The sequence below is a fragment of the Macrotis lagotis genome, chromosome 6 (assembly GCF_037893015.1).
Source record: "Macrotis lagotis isolate mMagLag1 chromosome 6, bilby.v1.9.chrom.fasta, whole genome shotgun sequence".
Taxonomy (NCBI): domain Eukaryota; kingdom Metazoa; phylum Chordata; class Mammalia; order Peramelemorphia; family Peramelidae; genus Macrotis; species Macrotis lagotis.
Genome location: NC_133663.1, coordinates 78,865,454 through 78,881,180, shown reverse-complemented (window position 1 = coordinate 78,881,180; position 15,727 = coordinate 78,865,454). Strand labels below are relative to the sequence as shown.

General features: G+C 33.8%; 1 protein-coding gene across 1 annotated transcript in view; it reads right to left on the bottom strand.

Annotated features, from left to right (window-relative positions):
- Positions 1-7,623: 7,623 nt before the first annotated feature.
- ACADL (acyl-CoA dehydrogenase long chain) overlaps positions 7,624-15,727 on the bottom strand; it is a 41,611-nt gene continuing 33,507 nt past the window's right edge. Inside the window, 3 exon segments of the mRNA XM_074191463.1 lie at positions 7,624-8,331; positions 12,886-12,951; positions 12,953-12,970. Coding sequence (XP_074047564.1) covers positions 8,238-8,331; positions 12,886-12,951; positions 12,953-12,970 — 178 coding nt within the window. The 3' untranslated portion in view covers positions 7,624-8,237.

Genomic DNA, 15,727 nt, shown 5'->3' with positions numbered 1-15,727 from the left:
CCTAAACTACAGTATATGTAAATTTTTTCCTTGGACCTCAGAGTGAGGCCTTAATAAATCAAAAGAGTGTGAGAATAGGAAGGTTAGTTCTCTTTTCATTAGATGTCAGAAATTCCAGGTCTGACATGGTCCTTAACTGTATACCTGAATACAGAACAGTGAGTGGGCATAGTATTTCAGCCCTTGTGAACCTTATCTTCTTCGATATAAGTTGGCACATAGACTGCAATTATCATTTTTTATTGCTTCTCTAATGAAACTGACCTTCCAAAATCATTTGTTTTTTTTCAAATAGAATCTATGATCTTTTCCTTCCTCCAAGCTACAGTTTCTTAATATTGTCCTATATCAGTTTAATAGTTCTTTTTATAGAAAGAATGTCTACTGTGATGTTTCAGCATCTCCAAACATTTGGAACGAAAGTTATTTTAATGTGGTGGGTGGTCTAAAACTGTGATTTTTTTGGCATTCTCTTACTCTCTTTCCTCTATTCAAGTCACCATTACAGAAAAAGAAGAGAGATGCTAAAAAGATTGAAAGCTGTTTTGTACTTTGCTTATTAATATTGAATATAATGAAATATTTTAAAATATTTAATCAACTTGTGATCATAAGCTGAAACTCAACTACATCCTAAACAAGCTCATTATTTCCCCTCTAAACCTTTTAATCCTTCTGACTTCACTATTTCTGCCTTCAGCACTGTCATTCCCCCATGTCTCCCATGTTCAAAACCTTGGATTTATATTCTATTTCTTCCAGTTTCTCATCTCTCAAATCCAATCAATCAGTTGAGTTTTGTCAATACTCATAACCTTTCCCTCCTTCATATTCTTTTTGATAACTACACCACACTCTTGGACTTTTGTAATAGCCTCCTACATTGGTCTTCCTAACTCCACCTTTCCCCCTTTGCATTCAAACAGATGCCAGAAAAATCTTTCTTATGTACAGGTCTACTCATGTCCCTATGTCCCTGTTCTGCTTAAAACACACACACACACACACACACACACACACACACACACACGCAAAAATCCAAAAGAACAACCTGACAACTTTTCTCTGCTCTTCTGTATCCAAGGAGTAAAAGTTAAACATCCCCTTCAGTCTGACAATACTTTTCCAGACTTATACAACTTTTATCTATTTAATCTATGCTCCAGTTGATTGGGATGACTTTTTCAATTTGTAGCATGTTTACAGCTCTCTGCCTATATTTACCCTCTTCCTTTGCCTCTTTCCTCTCTGTCTATTGAATTGGTTTTACAATTTGTCCTTTAAATCTCAACTCAACCACCATGCTTCTTCAGGATTGCTAATACTGTCTCCTCCAACTGGTAAATGTCTACTCCCTTTGACATTAGATTTTTGTGTTAGTTATCCTTCAAATGAGCTCTTTTAGCATGAGGATTACATCTTATCTAAACTTTGAATCTCTCCTAATACTTAGTGACAATATCTCTGCATATTAGGTATCTAATAAATTGTTGTTGATGTGAAGTCTGACTTGGTACAATATTAACAGTTTTGAGAGGTCTGTGACAGTGATTTCATCCTTGTAAGGAATTCCTATTAGAATTGCAGATCACCACCTTCTCTATAACCTATAGTTTTGTAGTTACTTGGGATCACTAAAAAGTCAAGTGATTTTGCATGTGTTAAATAAAAGACATGAATTCAAGTCTTCTTCAAAGTATATTGTGCAAAGTGTTGTGCTAGATTGTTTCGAGAAGGAAGGGTAGAAGGACAAAATTATAGAAATAATTCCTTCCCTAAAGAAGTTTACACTGTAATTGGGGAAATTATACATAAATACCCTCCATCCAATGCTATATAACAATCTAATAATAAACAATTTTAGTAGATAACAGAATTGTCTGGGAAGGAATGGCAAGATAAATGATCTGAGTCTTAAAGCCTGGGTTGAATTTAGATGGAAGAAGTGAACAAAAGTATAGCTACATAAAAAATGAAGCATTTTTTAGATAAAGAATTGGCCAGTTTGGTTAACATGGAAGGTTAATATTAGATATAATTATAAAGGTATATTGGAGTGAGATAATAAAGAATTTTGAATTTAACTATAAGTTTGAACTTCTATGGGCAATGGAGAATTCGCATTTTTAAGCAAAGCAGTGACATGATGGGATGAGTGTTTTAAGAAAATTGATATGATAGATTTTAGAGTTATATAGGTTTTCAAACTAGACAGGTCTTTTAATGGTCATCTAATGTAACTTCATATTTTACAAATGAGATAACAGACCCCAAAAGATAAAACAATATATTTGCAAATATTCTATTCTTTTATAAGTTTGAAGTGTAAAGGCTAAAACTGAAGTAATTTTAGAAATATTAAACATGTTTAATCAAATAAAATTCTCAAAAGTGTCCATAATAAACAGAATACTCAGTAGGACCAAGCTTTGAGAAAGAAAGAAAAAAGATAATATTGATTCTCATGGTTAGAATCAAATTTATGGTTATTTATTCTAAGCCCAAATAATGTTTTCTCCATATAATGTTTAACTAAATTATTCATTGTTTTTAGATGAAAGGAAAAAAATGCTTAAATATAGAGAGAATTTTAAAATTATGAGCCACCAAAATAATTTTAGGCAGATTTTATGAAGCAAAATGTGAGAAAAAATAATAAAGAAAAAATGCACATTTGGCAACAGTTCAAAACTTTTTTTAATCTAATCCAACTGAAAAGTAAGCTTTTGAAAAGGGGCACTACCTTATTTTCAACATTTATAGGAAAATCACAGCCATAGCAACACATTTAGTTTTAATGTTTATGTGCATTCTTCCCAGTGACTGCAAAGAGACAAAACTTCTGAGGGAAAAAATAATTATTTCTTAAATAATTTAATAAAAAATTTTTCATTAGAAATCATGAGTTATCATAATTTAACAAATACTTTCAATAGAACTATTTTACATAGCACATTTGAGCCAAGGTGCTACTGTATAATGTCATTTTCGATGACACTTCAAGGAAAAAATATCACAAGATTTTAAACAATAATTGTCATTTAAAACATTTAAATTCAAACCAAAAACACTTTAGCTTTCACCTCCTTCATCTTATTTACATGATGTTGCTAACCTACTGCGCTGGTTCCCCTCTGTTAAGAACACCATACTGATTTTTCCATTTGTCAGATATGTAGCTCTACATGAGATACAGGAGCTTATCCATCCAAATTACATAAGCACAACACTAAGACTAACTTAAAAAAAATAATCATATCAATGTTGCAAAAGTAAAGTCTAAATTTCCCTTTATTTGTTTGACTTTAGGAACAAGATAAACTGCATATTTCTATTGCTCTTTGGGGGAGGAAGTATAAAAAAATGGACAAAGTGGACAAGAGAAAAAAAAGGTAGGAAAGGGAGAACAACTGTAAAATGGTTTCAGAAAAAATGAAAATGTTCCAGAAACTACTGTCTATCAATAATCCTCTTTTCCCTTAATTACTGCTTTTCCTCTTGTTTGTTATCTGCCGTTAGAATGAGAGCTTCTTGAGGATATGGGCTGTATCTTTGCCTTTATTGCTTAGGACAGTAAATGCTTAAATGTTTGTTGATCATTCCGCCAACATAGTAGGGGAAAATCTTCAGATTCAGTTCTTGTCTTTGGCACATACTGGTTGTGTTGAGCAAATTTCCTAACTTCTGTGACTTGATGCAGAAAAGGTGGTAATCTGTTTCAATGGAGGGAGTTTCAATTAAAGAAGATTCCAAACCAGTGAAATCAAAGGTTTCCATAGAGATCTTGTGTCTGTGTGTGTCAAATAGTGTTTAATAATATAATTACATATTCACTATATATATATATATATATATATATATATATATATGTGTGTGTGTGTGTGTGTGTGTGTACCACTAACCATTATCTTAAAATATTTTGTAACTTTCTGTTTATAATACTATTATTTCTTTCTTCTGAAGTCTAAATGAGTTTTCCCATATTCATTGGAGGAGAGAGAAAAGCTGTCCTGCTTATGAGTGATTCCTTCAGGTCTACCATATGTTTTCTCCTTTTTTTCTTTGGATGGAGGGCAAGGAAGTTGGAAAGAAGTTTCTTCTTCCTATACTTCAAGCAAAACATTCCCACATTGCAGCATTTCCCAACACGCCTTCAGTCATACTGGCTCTGGACCCTCTTTTGGAATAAAGGGAGTAGTTTAGCAAAACAAACTAATAGCACATGGACCACCTTTGATAGCATATGCCTCATGCCACACTTGCAGACTACTTACTACCTTCTTTCTATTAAAAGAAGGGAGACATATTTCATAAATTGAAGTCCATTGCAGTCAAAATTGGTTATTACACTGACCTGAATTCTGCTATTTTTAGTGGTTTTATCATTTATTAAAGTCTCGGTTTGTTGATCTCTCAATTGTATTTACTTTATTCTGCAACAATTCACACAAAACTTCTCAAATTTCTCTTTAATTTCTGAGATTTTTTCCCCAATGCAATAACAACTCATTTAATTGATATATCAATATAGTTATATATCAATACATGACACCTCATTTTATGCTACAACAAAGAATTCTAAGAATATTTTGTTATTTGTGGGACCTTTTTTCTTATTGCTCTCCTTGAGGATATCTGACCAGTACTGAGACTGTTGATTGAAGGTTATGAATAATTTAGCAGCTTTTCTTCCATAGTTTGAAATTGTTTTGCAGAATGGTTGGTCATTTTACAGCTTCACCAATGTGTACTAAATGCACCAATCTTCCCACAAACACTCTAACAGCAACTATTTCAATTTTTATCATCTTTGACAATTTGATGATGTATGAAGACCTAGGGGGCAGTCAGAGGATTACAAACCTTGCACAAATGCAATGGTTCTGTACCTCACTATAGCAATACACAGAAATATACAAACAATTTACTGTTATTAATCCTGCAGAGAGGCCTGAAAATGCACAAGATTACACACATAGAAATGATTGTCTTAACTTCAGTAGTTGCTACAGACAAAAAAAGTCATTATTCTAAAGTGAAGCTCATGACAAGCCTTTCCCAATTTAATTAGACTAATCAGCAGATAGAGAAAGAGGCAGCCTACCACTGGGCTCATATTAAAGTGTCTGAAATTTAAGTCCTGTCAAAACTTGTTCTATGCTGGAAGAGCCTTCAATAACATAGACAAGGCAAACTTCACAAAGAGTAGGATTTAAATCACAGGAGTTTATAACCCTAACCTAGTTTACTCATTAAAAAGATTGTGCAATATAAGAAATGTTATACAAGAAATTCTTTCTAAGAATTAGTTTTTTATTTTAGTAGATCAGGAATTATCTAATACCCATTTATTTAATTTCTCAATTAGATTGCATAATAATAATTTTTCAAAAAAGAACATACAGATATGAATGCTATTTACACTATAATGCTATTTCAGAATTTTCTCTTGTGTTCCATTCTGTGATGCAAAAGACAAGGACTGGGCTTTCAAGTAGAGTTTGGTACCTATGACAAGTCAAAAAAAAAATACACGACTATGTACTCTAAGTGGCAATTACTTTCAGACAGTTTTATTTAAACTCTTTTGGAAATTACTAGGCATTTGTGAGTCTGTTGTATCAAACCAAAATTATTAATAAGATTTTGGGATTCTTCTTTGTGCTTTTTATAAACCTTAAGTAGATTTTCCTACAACTTTTAAATGTCCTCTGAAAGATCTAACATACAGCCTTTTATCTCTCTTAATGAAGAGACACCATTCCTACAACTTTAGTTGATCTTCAAAAGATTTTATATATTAGTTGTCATATTTTCCAAGGACATTAATTTGTTGCTTGCAAGAGCAACTCTTAGACTCTTTTGATCTTTATAATGGGACAAATCATTTAAACTGTTTACATAAAAATCCTTAGGAAATGGTGGAAATTTTAACTCTTCTTTTATGTTTCCCATTTTTTGTTATCAATACCTTATTTAAATAGATCAGGTATTTGAAGTTGCCTCAACTGCATGCTCTATCGTCTCATCTGGCATTCATCTCTATTTTTGTTCTAAAAAGTTGCCAATCTAATGGTATAGTAAGCTGATTTAGAAATGGCTTCTGGGGGCGGCTAGGTGTCACAGTGGATAGAGTACTGGCCTTGGAGTCAGGAGTATCTGAGTTCAAATCTGGCCTCAGACACTTAATAATTACCTAGCTGTGTGGCCTTGGGCAAGCCACTTAACCCCATTGCCTTGCAAAAACTAAAAAAAAATGGCTTCTAATCAGTAACCAGTCATTTCCTGCCTGATAAAATATTTTGTTTTATTTGTGGTATTATTTGAAGACTTGCCATCCCCAGTGTCTCAACTCTATTTCCTAAGAAAATAGGTAGAGTCACAGGTATGAAGCTTCTCTTTGGTATGTGAACTTTTTGACCCTTTTTGTTATTTAATCCTTGTCCATGCTTTCCAACACATTTTTACCATCCTTCCCCTAACTACCTTTGCATTGAAGGTACTGACCCTTCAAATATATGTTTATTTAATGTGCAGGGTCATTCTTTGAAACCATTTTTAACCACTTCATCTTTGTGATTATATGTTGATATGCAGTGCAATTATTTTCATGATGGTCTTTTTTCACAAATTATTCATAATAAGTTCTACAAACAAAGATGAACAAATGTTTTGAGGAAAAGTTTCCTGTTGCTTTTGGAAGTATGACACACCAGTGTCACCAATTGCTTTACTGGTTTCTCCATGGAGACTGTCATTTTTCAGTTTAGATGCAATTTTCTTTTATCTTCTGGTTTTATTTGTAGCAAGAATTTTAAAGACAGATTTGATTTAATTCTTTTTGATTCTCCAGCAATATGTCAGTGGAAAAATCTATACCATTTATATCCAACAAATGAATTAATGCTTATAAATAATCTGAAAATTATGATTTTTCATATCCTCTGATATCATCATTAAGAAAGTACAGAAAGGGCCACCCAAGTTGGTATTTATTTTTCTTTGTGGGACACAGATAAAGAATTCATCATTAAAAGTCCAGCCTACTGATTACAAATCAGTTTCTCTGCACTTAGACTGGTCCTTGAAAAGCAGTCCATTGCTGGTTCAAATAACTGAAACCTTTCCAGCATAGAGGAGCTTGTCAAGAGCATGGGCTCTGAACCCAAGATCACTTCCATAACAGGTAGTGGCACCAGAACAGGCCTTTGTGGAAACATTTTAAAATTCAACATTATTTAAGGGAGCTAGCTCATCATTATAGCCTGTCAGAATCTTTTTAGGTCCTGATTCTGCCATGTAACTTACTAGCTATCTCTGCCAGAATTATATTGTTTGCAAATTTTATTTGGATGCCAACTACACTTCATCCAAGTTGCTGCTAATAAAAATATTCCATTGGGAAAATTTAATAATAGCCAAGAAAATATTTTGCCTGAGTCAGAAAGCACTGACTCTACCTTGGAGCATGAAGAAGTGGGTATGGATCCACAGAGAATATGCATATAAATTTAGGAGACAACTAGAGAGACAACAGCAATACCTCTATCCTCAACAGTAAAAAGTCAAAAAGCAAAAACAAAAACAAAACACAATGACAGGCATGCTACTTAACAAGAATAATTTAAGCATTTAAAATATTTTATTTGATGTTTCACAAAATATACATTATTTAAGAATAATGTGGTTTATTTGCAAATTAAATTACTGTATTTATTGTCATTAATTATTTTACTCTGAAATAAGAGCCAATCCCTGGAGATTCATGAAATGTACCAAAATTTTTAAAGAAGGGTAAGGTAGCAAATGATAGTTCCATTATAAATTAAAATGGAAAGGTCATTGCTGAGTAAGGCTTCATCAGGTAAAGGACCTGAAGAAATTATTTGAATAATTTTAGCAAAAGGCAGTTGGAATTATTCCAAGTAAGTCTATGTAAACTCAAACTCAAATTAGGGTCATTAAAATATTAGATTAAATTCAAATTTGAGTGATTCAGACCTTAAAATGTATTGTCCTTTTCCCTTCTCAGTTTCATATAAAAATAGAATTGAAAGTTGTCTCCATTTAAAAATTTTAGAAGTTAGTATTTAAAGAACTCTCCTTCAACAAAGCAATTTTTCATCTCCAAACTTTGTTTTTGTCCTGTATTAAAAAAAAAATTTCCAGGTTGTATTCTATTATAAAGATTTAAATCTAGATCAGCTGTAACTGGATTCTCAGATGGAGGCAGATGTTTACTTGTCCCGAACAATCTCTCTAGCAATCAGCTCCCTCATTATTTCATTGGTTCCACCGTAGATTGGCTGGACTCGGGCATCCACATATGCTCTGGGTGGGAAGGAGTTAAAAGAATGAATAACAAGTCACAAAAATAGTAAATTATGTACCACAAGATAATGGGTAATTATTTTAAAGTTCATGTTAGATAGTTCCCAAGAGAGAGGGAAGGGCAATATTTTTAAAAAGCTTTCTTTTTTGACATAATTGTATTATCTTTGGATTGAAGTAACTATAAAACATAAATTAAGTTTCTTTAAATAATCTGATATAATATGAACTGTAACACATACATTGTAATTCCTTGAGAAAATGACAAATTTAATTAGGCAGCATAGTTATGATTTTTTTTAAATTTAATCTTCTACAATTTACCAACATAATCAGAGGAGGAAATGAAACTTTTTTTTGGATTTAAAAATAAAAGTCTTAATTTCCTTCAGGTCTCAGAGTTTTTAGGTAAAACTGCAATACAAGAATTATTTTAGAAAAGAAAAAAAAGCTTTATATTTTTCCAATAGGCTCCCATAGCTATAAAGTCAAGGAACATTTCCAACAGATTTAAAGGAAATTATACTGAATTAACAAAAGTTCAATATCTACACTATCAAGATATGCAGAGGTAACAGAGACTGAGTGTTCTCCACAAAGCTATATATGTTTGACTTCACCCAAGAACAAAAATAATAATTATACTAATTATCACTTGGCATTTTCCCAATGTTCTTTACTTTCTATTCTCTTCCATTTCATCTCCTTTTCCCTTCTCCTTATAATTCTGTGAGGTAGGGAGTTATATTATTATTCTTACTTTATAGGTGAGGACACAAAATCATGGAAAAATTCAGTCACCTTGGCAGTTCTAATTAATGGAAATTATTTAGGGATAACATTAATCAATGTAAATGCTGAAAGAGCCCAGGTTTCCATACTCAGTCCGAATCCCTTTTCTCATTAATTCATATAACTTTGATTAGTTGAGACAATATGGTAAAAATTAGCTTAGGTCTTTTCCCAAAGAGATATGTTCTAAGATATTTTCTATCATTTCTTCCAGGAGTGAAATTTAGGTTATTATACAAATAGAAAAATATAACATGTCACTTCTGTAGAAAATGTGGCCCCAAATTCTGAAATTTGACTCTATTGTTTACATATACCTTATATTCTTGGATATTTCCTCCACAGCATTTAACATGATGGCTGCTACAAATAGCAGACACTTAACAAATATTTGAGTTTAAGCACTAACTAAGCTATTTTTAAAAGTCTGACTTGACTACTGAGACGTAGTTCTTGGGATGGTGGTATTTCCAAGTGCTTTTATACTCTCATATTCTCTTTCTGTCTCAGTCTCTCTTTCTCTGTCTCTCTCTTTGTTTCTTTGTTTCTCTCTCTGTTTCTCTCTCTCTCTCTCTCCCCCCCTTCAACACCAAAGCCAATACATACAATGTTTACATTTTATTTCTCCAATGCTATAGAAACTCATAATGCTGTTTTTCCTGTTTGCTTTTAGGACTGATTTAGTCATTTCCCCAAATATCAAACTGATTTCTTAGGACAAAAGATTCAGAGAAGAAAGGCATTTCTGAAGCCATCTGGTACAGTTCCCTCATTTTACTGACAACATAACAGATTTCTGGAGGCCTCTGGCCCCTCAGGGAGTGACTACCAGAAGTAGAATTTGAAGCCAGGTCCTGCCTTTAGAGTCAGTGGTCTTCTCCTATGCCATCCCACTTCTCTAAATCAGTCAGGAAGTTACTGGTTAAATCTAGTCATGAGCATATTAACAGGAAAAGAAACAGAAGGAATGTTTAATCATAACAAGCCACAAAGTGCCAAAGCTCGCACTATGTCCCTGAACTATGAAATGAGACCCTACGTGAGACTGAGATAAACTAATGTTCTGCCCCTAGAAGGGGGCAATGAGAGGCCACCCTGGATGTGGAGTCTGAAGGTTTGAGTAGGAATACTAATACTTCTGTGACTTCTGCATGTGATGTTACTTAAACAACAGTTACCTCAATGGTAAAACAAAAGAGTAGAATATTATTTTTCTGATCTCTTAAAACTCCAAAAATCCTAGAATGCTATTTTAAATTTAATTTCCATATAAAAGCAAGACTTATCAATATGTATGTTGCTGTAATACTGTAGCTTATCTCTTAGCTTATGAGAAATAAACAAAGTTTTTTTTCATCGAATAAGAATTATGGCAGAGTGGAAAGATCTGAATTCAAGTCTCTCTTCTGACACATATTGGTTGTGTGAGCTTGGAAAAAGCATTTCTAAGTTCCCTGGAAGCATTTCTAAAACTCTAAGTTGGAGAAGATTTGAATTGATATAGGGGGTATCCACATTCCCTGTATGAAATCACAGGTCAGGTCCAAGTATCTAAGAATGACATATTAAAACCCTGTGATTCACTTTGTGATATGAAGGGTTATACAGTACCATCCTTCTTAATTCTTTCTACTGTGTTTAGGAGGAAAAAAATTCCCAGTTCATTTGAATCAGATAACCATGATTATTCTTTGGCAGAAATATGAGTCTCTTGGATTCAGACAGCTTATGTCCAACGTGCCATCATGCTGTGTCTTTTGCTTTTAACTGACCTATGCGTGATTATTCCTGAAAAAGTCAAGACCAACCATTCTGTTGTGCTCAAAGCATGTGGGTCCCTTTCCATTTCTGTGTGCCTTCCTCAAAAACTCCAATTAATTTATTAAGACTCTGGAGATACAAAGGGTAGCTCCTATCCTTAAAAGGCTCTCAGCCTAATTAAGGAGACAACATTTAAACAACTGTCCAAATAAGTCATGTAGAAGAAAAAATGGAGGCAGTCAACAGAGGGGAGGCACTAGATTTAAGGGGGATCTTGGAGAAGGTAGGATTTTAGCTGGCATTTAAAGAAAGCCTGGAAGCCAGGAGGCAAAGGGGGTTGGGATGGGGGCACTCATTCTGGTTGTCTGATCCATTGTCACTGGATCACAGAGTATGCAGAGGAACGAATGTAAGAAGAAAGTTATCAGGTTATCAAAGGCTCTGAACATCAAAATGAGGATTTTATGTTTAATACTAGAGGTGAATAGGGAGTCTCTGAAGTTTACTGGTTAAAGGGGAGGATAGCGGTGGTGGGGGGCATGGCATGGTCAAACTTGGGTATTAGCAATATCCCTGAGAGCTGGGTGAAGGCTGCATTGTAATAGGAAGAGACTTTTATAGCGGGCAACTGTCATAGTCCAGGCTTGAGGTAATGAGGGCCAGGCCCAGGATGGTGGCAGTGGCACAGGGGAGAAGCATAGGTGCATGTGAAATGTTAAAGAGGTACAATCAATAGGACTTGGCAACAGATTAACTTATAGGGGGTGAGAGAAAATAAGGAGTTGAGGATGGCATGCAAATTTATTTCTAGTATCAGAGATATATGGAGGAAAATACTTGCTGTTAATTTCAGAGCTTTTGGGGACAGTTCCAAGAGTGTTTGTACATAGCAAAAGAAGGCCTGTAAGAAACTTTATTTTATTTTATTTTATTTAGAGACTAAAATAAATATGCCAAAATCAATCAGTGTCTACTAAAGATGAGAAAATTAACAATTTAAGTATATGTTGTCTTTATTCCTAAGCAGTTTATGAGGGTGTTTTGTCTTGTTTTGATATAACTGACAGCTGCTATTCTCATTAGGGACTAGAAGTATATCAAAATGGTTATAACTAAGCCAGGCAAAGTGAAAGGTTTGAAAGCCTCAAACTACCCAAATTTGAAGCCAAATTTAGAAAAAAGGTGGGGTTTTTCCTCCCTTTAGAAAAAATCTAAAAACATTTAAGCAAAGTGAAGATGACTTTTATAAATCCCACAGCCTTCTCACTACTGGATTAAATGTGAAGCAACTTTTGTGTGTTCAGCATGAATTTTTCTTTTTTGTGGAGACAGTGTGTAAACTGTTAATCTGGGTGAGTCAGAGAAAAAAATAACACATTCCCCAGTTCAGTGAGGAGAGAACATTGTGGGGACTGATGTGGCAAAACACAACAGTGAAGGGAGGGAGTTAGTTATAGGGAGGAAGAAACCTCTGGAATGTGTTTGTCTGCCTCTTTACAAACTGGCATGTTTCCACCGACAAGTTATAAACATATAGCTAAGGCACAGAATTGGTACCTTTAAACACTCTTATTTTAAGACTTCTACCAAGAGGAATTGAATTAATTTTTTCCTGCAAAATTATCTTCAAAAGTTAAGATATTAGACCTCTTTTTTACATCAATTTTAAGTTTTTAAAGATTTTTTTAAAGACTTAAAAAAAGATTCAAAAACAAAATGTCTAGTTATCTTATTTATCACAAGCTGAAAAGATTAAATGAATTAAATGAATCTCTTTAATGATCCTCCCTTCTCACTTTCCTGTATTTTAACCTGATTTGAAAACTCTTTGAAGGTATTGTTACCATATGCTTTGTCACACATATAATGGTCATCTTCAGTCATCTAACTATTGGGTAGTTTTCTCTCTGCTTTTTATTTATAGTCAATGGAACTCATGATCAAAGCTCATCTTCAAAGAAGAGTATAACAAAACAATTTTTCTTCCTAAGAAATACTCACTTTGCAATGGGGTATTCCCACATGTATCCCCATCCTCCATGAAGCTGCACACAATCGTAAGCCACAGTTTTGTAGTTCAGATGCCCTAAATGGATAAAATACAGGAAAAAGGAGCATTTAAAGAGGATAGTGGAATGGTCTCAAATCAGGGAATGGATTATTTATGACTGTGTAACTATGCAAGTTTATGGAGCCATTAAACTCTTATATGTAGATATATCATGTAAGTTTGCCTATCAAAAATGGCCAATTTTATTTTATAAATTTAATTTAATTTTTTAATAAACAAAAATCTAGTTTCTCTCTCTCCCCCCTTCCTCAACCTCATATTCCAAAAAAAGCAGCTCTTAATAGATGGATAATCAATTAACTGTTCCTTCAAAAGCATATATAAAAATAAATTTTAAAATTACTACATAGAACCTTCTTGGTTAATTGTTTATTTGCCAGGTTTTTATTAAGGTTGTGTCCATGTAAATGAAATATAAAGTTTATCCTATTACATGTTGAAATAATTCAGCTCTTCCTCTCCCACAAAATAGTACTATGTTCAGGAAGAAGATATTTACTTAAATTACTCAGATTTTCTGTTTAACTAAAATTTCTCAAAACTGCAACAATTCTTTGTGTTTATATTCACAATCTACATCTGTTTTTTAAAATTTTATTTATTTATGGCAATGGGGTTAAGTGTCTTGCCCAAGTCACACAGCTAGGCAATTATTAAGTGTCTGAGGTCACATTTGAACTCAGGTCCTCCTGACTTCAGGGCCGGTGCTCTATCCACTGAACCATCAAGCTGCCCCCTTCTACATCTATTTTGAAAGAAAGTTATTCTCTGACTTCTTATCACCAAATTTATTAGCAGTTATAAATGCAATTTCTGTCACAGTCATAAAAAGACAAGCCCTTTGTGGCAGCTAGGTGCTGCAGTGGATAGAGCACCAGCCCTGGAGTCAGGAGTACCTGAGTTCAAATCCGGCCTCAGACACTTAATAATTACCTAGCTGTGTGGCCTTGGGCAAGCCACTTAACCCCCATTTGCCTTGCAAAAAAAAATCCTAAAAAAAAAAAGACTAGCCCTTTTTAGGTAATAGTGAAGTCCTAAGGAAGACACTTTAATTAAAAGTATATGTCTTTGAAATAGCAACAATATATTTATATATAAAAAAGAATTAACCATATTTGTATAGTCTTGTTTTTTTAAGTAGACCAATATGAAGAACTTAAAAGGGGAACGTGTTCCCCATTTCCTACCCCCAATCTCATCAATTTAAATGCAAAATTTCATGAGAAGATAACAGGATGGGAATTTTATCTATCCAACTTAAAAATAATACAATTTTTAAACTAAAATCCATATCTCCCCCCTTCCTTCCCAGTCTGAAAAAAAAGACAAACACTTAAGATAAACATATAATCATAGATCAATTTTCTATATCAAATAAGTTTTAGTTCAAGAGGTAGATCTGACTTGTAGAAAAAGCACTAATTTAACTGTTTACAGACAAGTGTGATAGAAACTGGGGGACAAGGACAGTTGGAATTTTGGAAATATCTATATTTGGCAAATATGTGAAATATTTTCTAGGTTCCAACTAACTGTTTCCTTGCTTCATCTCTTAATATGAGTTTTACCATACCAGGTCTTTCCAAAGAATGCTGAGGACAGTAGATAGCAAAGCTCTTTGAAATCTGTCTATCTTTTGCTCTGTTAAATCTGAAATTGGTGGGGGGAGGCCAATTTAAGACATCTCCCCAAATGGTACAAAAATTATTTGTATGAGAACACAAGCATTATCTTGCTTATTTTTTGCTTGCTTTCCTTTTGACCTGACTGAATTTGAAGTTAATGAATAATGACAGATTTTTTTCCCTTACAGTTTTCAAGGTAATAGGATTATTTTTTTTTTTTTTAAAGAGAAAGTAGCCTACTATCTCTGACTTGGTTTCTACATCCTTGGATCTTAAAAATCCATATGAAGGGGGCAGCTAGGTGGCGCAGTGGAGTCCTGGAGTCAGGAGTACCCGAGTTCAAATCTGACCTCAGACACTTAATAATTGCCTAGCTGTGTGGCCTTGGGCAAGCCACTTGACCTCATTGCCTTGCAAAAAAAAAAAAAAACAAACCTAAAAAATATACAAAAATCCATATGAAGTTTGAGTGAACTCTTTCTCTTATTCACAATCATTATATTCATTTTATTCAACAGCAGAACTTTTAACTTCTTTAAATTGGGCATTCTTGGGGAGGCTAGGTGGCTTAATGGATAAAGCACCGGCCTTAGAGTCAGGAGTACCTGGGTTCAAATCCGGTCTCAGACACTTAATAATTACCTAGCTATGTGGCCTTGGGCAAGCCTCTTAACTGCATTTGCCTTGAAAAAAACCTAAAAAAAAATTGGGTATTCTCCTATCTTAAAATACATTTAAAATGTTTGATTGGATAGCCAATTCTGTCTTCTTGAAACAAATGCTTCAAGCCACTTTGTTTTTTTTTTTTATTTTTTATTTTTTTGCAAGGCAATGGGGTTAAGTGGCTTGCCCAAGGCCACACAGCTAGGTAATTATTAAGTTCAAGCCACTTTGAAACCAGACAGTCTTCCTATGGGGAGAAATCATTGGTCTTCATCCAGTCTTTGGTTATTTCAATCGAGAGGAGTTCAGAGTTCATCACCAAACCTTGTGACAGATGAATTCTCAGTATGGCTTAAATTTGCCTCAGTGGGACCTTTCGCCAAATAAAAATGGTTGCCTATTTTTACTCTTTTGTGTTGCTACAACCTCCTCCCTCTGAGGGGTTCAGAGTTATGGGTAAAGTTGGCCCACCTCCACAGCCGTC